Genomic DNA, 5,004 nt, shown 5'->3' with positions numbered 1-5,004 from the left:
CTGAATCTAAACCGATGTACAAGCCACAGCTTCCATACCCACAGCGGTTTAAGAAGAAGGCACTTGATGAGCAATTTTCCAAGTTTCTAGACATCTTCAAGAAGATACACATCAATATTCCATTTGCATATGCCTTGGAACAAATGCCTAACTATGCAAAGTTCATCAAAGATGTAATGTCCAAAAGAGGAGATTGCAAGACAATGAAGTGGTGAATCTGACAGAAGAGTGTAGTGCAATCCTGCAGAAAAAGTTGCCACAAAAGCTTAAAGATCCAAGGAGTTTTACTATCCCTTGTTTTATTGGTGGTTCTAAAGTTAATCGAGCTTTATGTGATTTAGGAGCAAGTATTAATTTGATGCCTTTTTCTATATACAGGACTTTGGAGCTTGGAGAAGTCAGAGCAACCACCATCACTTTACAGCTGGCTGATCGGAGTATCACATATCCTTGAGGTATTGCGGAGGATGTTTTGGTGAAGGTTGACAAGTTCATCTTTCCAGCAGATTTTGTGATTTTAGACATGGATGAAGATGAAGAAACTCCTTTGATCTTTGGACGACCTTTTCTAGCTACTGCACGAGCACTGATCGATGTCCATAAAGGAGAGCTCACACTTCGAGTTGGTGGTGAAGCAGTAATTTTTAATATCTATCACACCATGAGGGGACCAAATGAGGTAAGTACATGTAAAAGTATTGAAATTGTTGATTCTCATAATTCCTTTTCATGTGCAGGAATTACCGATCCACTCGAAAGATGTTTGGTGGCGGATGAGGTGGTTGATAAGGAAGAAGATTGGGAGTTAAATGAGCAAAAAGCAATCCTTGACAGTGCTCCAAAAGAAAAGATGGTAAGTCCTAAGGAATCTGAAGCTTTGGAGAATAGTGCATCAGAGGTATCCACTGAAACTCATGATTTGAAAGAATTGCCTGCGCATTTATGTTATGCATTCCTTGGTGAAAACTCTACTTATCCTATTATTATATCTGCTCATCTGTCTGCTGTAGAAAAAGATAAGTTGTTGAGAGTTCTGAGAAATTTTAAAACTGCGTTAGGATGGTCAATTTCTGACATTAAGGGTATTAGTCCAAAAATTTGCATGCATAAAATTTTGATGGAAGAGTCTTATACCCCTTATGTTGATCATCAGAGGCGGTTAAATCCTGCTATGAAGGAGGTAGTTAAGAAAGAAGTTTTAAAGTTGTTGAATGCGGGAGTGATTTATGCTATTTCTGACAGTAGTTGGGTATCTCCTATTCAAGTGGTGCCTAAGAAAGGTGGGATTACTGTGGTTAAAAACGAGAATAATGAGTTAATCTCCACACGTACAGTAACTGGCTGGCGAGTTTGTATAGATTATAGGAAGTTGAATAAAGCTACTCGTAAGGATCATTTTCCACTTCCTTTCATTGATCAAATGCTCGACAGACTTGCTGGTTATTGCTATTACTGCTTCTTAGATGGGTATTCAGGTTATAATCAAATCGCTATTGCGCAAGAGGATCAGGAGAAGACTACTTTTACGTGTCCCTATGGCACGTTTGCTTTCAGGAGGATGCCGTTTGGACTGTGTAATGCACCTGCAACTTTTCAGCGGTGTATGATGGCGATTTTTGCAGATATGGTGGAGGACATGATGGAAGTTTTTATGGATGACTTTTCTGTATTTGGTACCTCTTTTGATCATTGCTTGCATAATCTGTCTCTTGTTTTGCAGAGGTGCCAGGAAAAGAATCTAGTGCTAAATTGGGAAAAATGTCACTTTATGGTTCAAGAGGACATTGTCCTTGGACATAAAGTGTCATCCAATGGATTAGAGGTGGATCGCGCCAAAGTGGTTGCAATTGAGAAGCTTCCACCTCCAAAGAATATCAAGGGCATCAGAAGCTTTTTAGGCCATGCAGGGTTTTATCGGCGTTTCATCAAGAATTTTTCTAAAATCACAAAACCCCTGTGTAATTTACTTGAAAAAGATTCTACATTCATTTTTGATGATGATTGTTTGCAGGCCTTTGAAAATATCAAGACGGCGTTGACCACAACACCCATCATGATTGTGCCAGATTGGAAGGAGCCCTTTGAGCTTATGTGCGATGCTAGTGACTACGCAGTAGGCGCTGTATTAGGCCAGAGGAGAGATAAGATGTTCAGAGCCATATATTATGCCAGTCGCACCATGGATGCCGCCCAGCAAAACTACACTACTACAGAAAAAGAGATGCTTGCAGTAGTTTTTGCTTTTGATAAATTTTGTCCATATTTAATTGGTACTAAAGTAGTTGTTTATACTGACCATGCAGCGATTTGCTACTTGTTTGCCAAAAAGAACGCTAAGCCATGCTTGATAAGGTGGATTCTACTTCTACAAGAGTTTGATTTTGAGATCAAGGACAAGAAGGAGAGTGAAAATCAAGTTGCAGATCACTTGTCGAGATTGGAACTAGAAGACGTTAAAGAGGAAGTGAACATAAAGGAACTGTTTCCGGATGAACAGATCTTTGAGGTAAGTTCCTATATCCCATGGTTTGCTGATATTGCGAATTTTTTGTCTTGTGGTGCTATGCCTCCAGAGTTGAACCGACATCAGAAAAAGAAATTTTTTCATGATGTTAAGTTCTACTTGTGGGATGATCCCTATGTTTTCAAATGTTGTGCTGATCAAGTGATTAGACGATGTGTGGTGGGGCAAGAGGCAACTGAAATTTTGGATCAATGCCATTCCTCTCCCTATGGAGGACATTTTGGAGCCACCCGAACTGCCGCTAAGGTATTACAATCTGGTTTTTATTGGCCTACGTTATTTAAAGATAGTTATACCTTAGTGAAATCATGTGATAAGTGCCAGAGAACGGGAAATATTTCTAGAATGCATGAATTATCCCTCACCAACATTTTAGAAGTGGAATTATTTGATGTGTGAGGTATTGATTTTATGGGTCCTTTTCCCCCTTCTTTTGGATACACTTATATCCTATTGACAGTAGATTATGTGTCGAAATGGGTGGAAGCAATTGCCACCTCTACTAATGATGCTCGTGTTGTAGTCAAATTTCTGCAGAAGAGCATTTTTACACGGTTTGGAACACCACGAGCAATAATCAGTGACGAAGGTACGCAATTTTGTAATAAAATTTTTAATACCTTGCTCACTAAGTATGGTTTCAGGCATAAGGTGACATGTGCATATCATCCACAAACCAATGGTCAAGCGGAAATTTCTAACCGAGAAATCAAGCAAGTATTGGAGAAGACGGTGAAGACGAATAGAAAAGATTGGGCAATCAAGCTGGATGACGCATTATGGGCATACCGCACTGCATTTACAACACCGATTGGGATGTCACCATATAGGTTGGTGTTTGGTAAGGCATGTCATTTGCCTTTGGAGTTAGAGCATAAAGCATTTTGGGCGGTCAAGAAGCTGAATATGGATATCGAAGCATCGGGGGAGTTACGTAAATTACAGTTGACAGAATTGGACGAGTTTAGAAATGACGCTTATGAGAATGCCAAAATCTACAAGGAGCAAACGAAGAAGTGGCATGACAAAAACATTGTACCTCGCGAATTCGAACCAGGTCAGAAAGTATTGTTATTTAACTCCCGTCTAAAATTGTTTCCTGGAAAATTGAAGTCCAGATGGTCTGGATCATTTATGGTGGAGAAGGTATATCCGCACAGTGCGATTGAGCTGCGATGTACAGATGGAAGAATATTCAAAGTGAACAGGCAAAGGGTAAAACATTATTATGGTACTGAAGTACGAAGTACTGAGAGTACTATCCTCACAGACCCGGCTTAAAACTGGTGAAAGTCCGGCTGAGGACTATAAAACAAGCGCTAAATGGGAGGCAACCCATTTGTTCTTTTTGTTATAATTTTTTGTCTTTTTGGTTTTTGCATGGAATTTTGTCATTTTCTCGGTTTTTATTTTTCTTCCTTTTAATTCTTCTCAGGAACCATTTTCAGAAGGTTTTGCGCGCCCGCGCATGAACAATTCAATATGCGGAGTCTTCATCCAGATGGTTATGCGCGCCCGCCTCACTTTTGGCTCGCCCGCGCCTGACAATTATGAAAACAAATGAAATTTTACAGAGTGCTATGCGCGGGCGCCTGTCATTGTGGCGCGCCCGTGCGTCGATTTACGAAGAAAAAAATAACAAGGAGCAGTGGGCTATGCGCCCCCGCCTTGTCTTACGCGCGCCCGACTCGTCTGCAAATATAACCTGATTCCTTTCCTTCTAATCTCATTATCTCTTCTAATTTTACCCTCTATTTCCTTTTCTTCTCTCTATTGTTTCTCTCCATAGTGCCGATTACACTAGATCTATTCCTCTATTGTTTTTATTTTCCTTTTTCTCTCTACACTATTGTTCTTCCTTCCATCCTTTCTCCTTTATTTATAAATTCTTCATCCTATCTAATTGTTCTTCGTTCGAGGGCGTAACACAGAGCTCAGTCCAAATTTCTATTTTCTGGGTTGTGTGGAGTTTCATCTGGCGAAGGTGGTAAGTTTTTCTGATCACGAGTGTGCACAGTTCTATTTATGGGGTTATTGAAATAGTGGAGATTGTAGCGTTGATTTGTCTACGAGTTGGGGTATTTTGCATTAGTTTTGTTGATGCTCATTTCACGTTGACGAGAAAGTTGAATTGATAGTTTGGGGGTGTCAATATTGTTGATTTGTTCTTGTTGAATTGCAAGTTAGTATTGTTCCTTCCAAGTGTTTGATTTATGGCTCCAAAGAAGAAAACAAAGTTGGGCGAATCCTCTTCTTCGGCTCAGAATTTCGATGATCATCGTTTTTGGAATAAACAGGCCGAGGAGAACTATCAAGCGTTGCTATCCAAAAATATTTTTCCTGAAAGAGGATTTGATACCACAATTGGTTTTGAGCCGAATGACATCATACGGTGTAATGTTGGGGATGAGGTGCTACAACATCAGTGGCTTAAATTTGTTAAGCAGCCTCAAGAAGTTGTTATTTCATTGGTGCGAGAG

General features: G+C 39.9%; 1 protein-coding gene across 1 annotated transcript; it reads left to right on the top strand.

The window, feature by feature from the left end:
• The first annotated feature begins 523 nt into the window (after positions 1-523).
• On the top strand, positions 524-3,805 carry LOC140874370 (uncharacterized). The gene is made up of 6 exons (XM_073277656.1): positions 524-629; positions 738-853; positions 2,012-2,122; positions 2,402-2,506; positions 2,694-2,770; positions 3,169-3,805. The coding sequence occupies exons 1-6, from the start codon at positions 524-526 to the stop codon at positions 3,803-3,805; spliced, it is 1,152 nt and encodes a 383-aa protein (XP_073133757.1).
• The last annotated feature ends 1,199 nt before the right edge of the window (positions 3,806-5,004 follow it).

Source organism: Henckelia pumila, chromosome 1, assembly GCF_033568475.1.
Source record: "Henckelia pumila isolate YLH828 chromosome 1, ASM3356847v2, whole genome shotgun sequence".
In the NCBI taxonomy this organism is placed as follows: domain Eukaryota; kingdom Viridiplantae; phylum Streptophyta; class Magnoliopsida; order Lamiales; family Gesneriaceae; genus Henckelia; species Henckelia pumila.
The sequence above is the reverse complement of the archived record's forward strand: the minus strand, read 5'-3'. Positions and strand labels throughout refer to the sequence as shown.

What these genes read in the sequence shown, in the direction of transcription:
- LOC140874370 (XM_073277656.1), top strand. Translation starts at nt 524, where the DNA reads ATGGATGAAGATGAAGAAACTCCTTTGATCTTTGGACGACCTTTTCTA. An exon ending in GTGACTACGCAGTAGGCGCT is followed by an intron (nt 2,123 to 2,401) that starts GTATTAGGCCAG and finishes AAGGACAAGAAG; the next exon opens with GAGAGTGAAAATCAAGTTGC. An exon ending in CGGATGAACAGATCTTTGAG is followed by an intron (nt 2,507 to 2,693) that starts GTAAGTTCCTAT and finishes TGGTGGGGCAAG; the next exon opens with AGGCAACTGAAATTTTGGAT.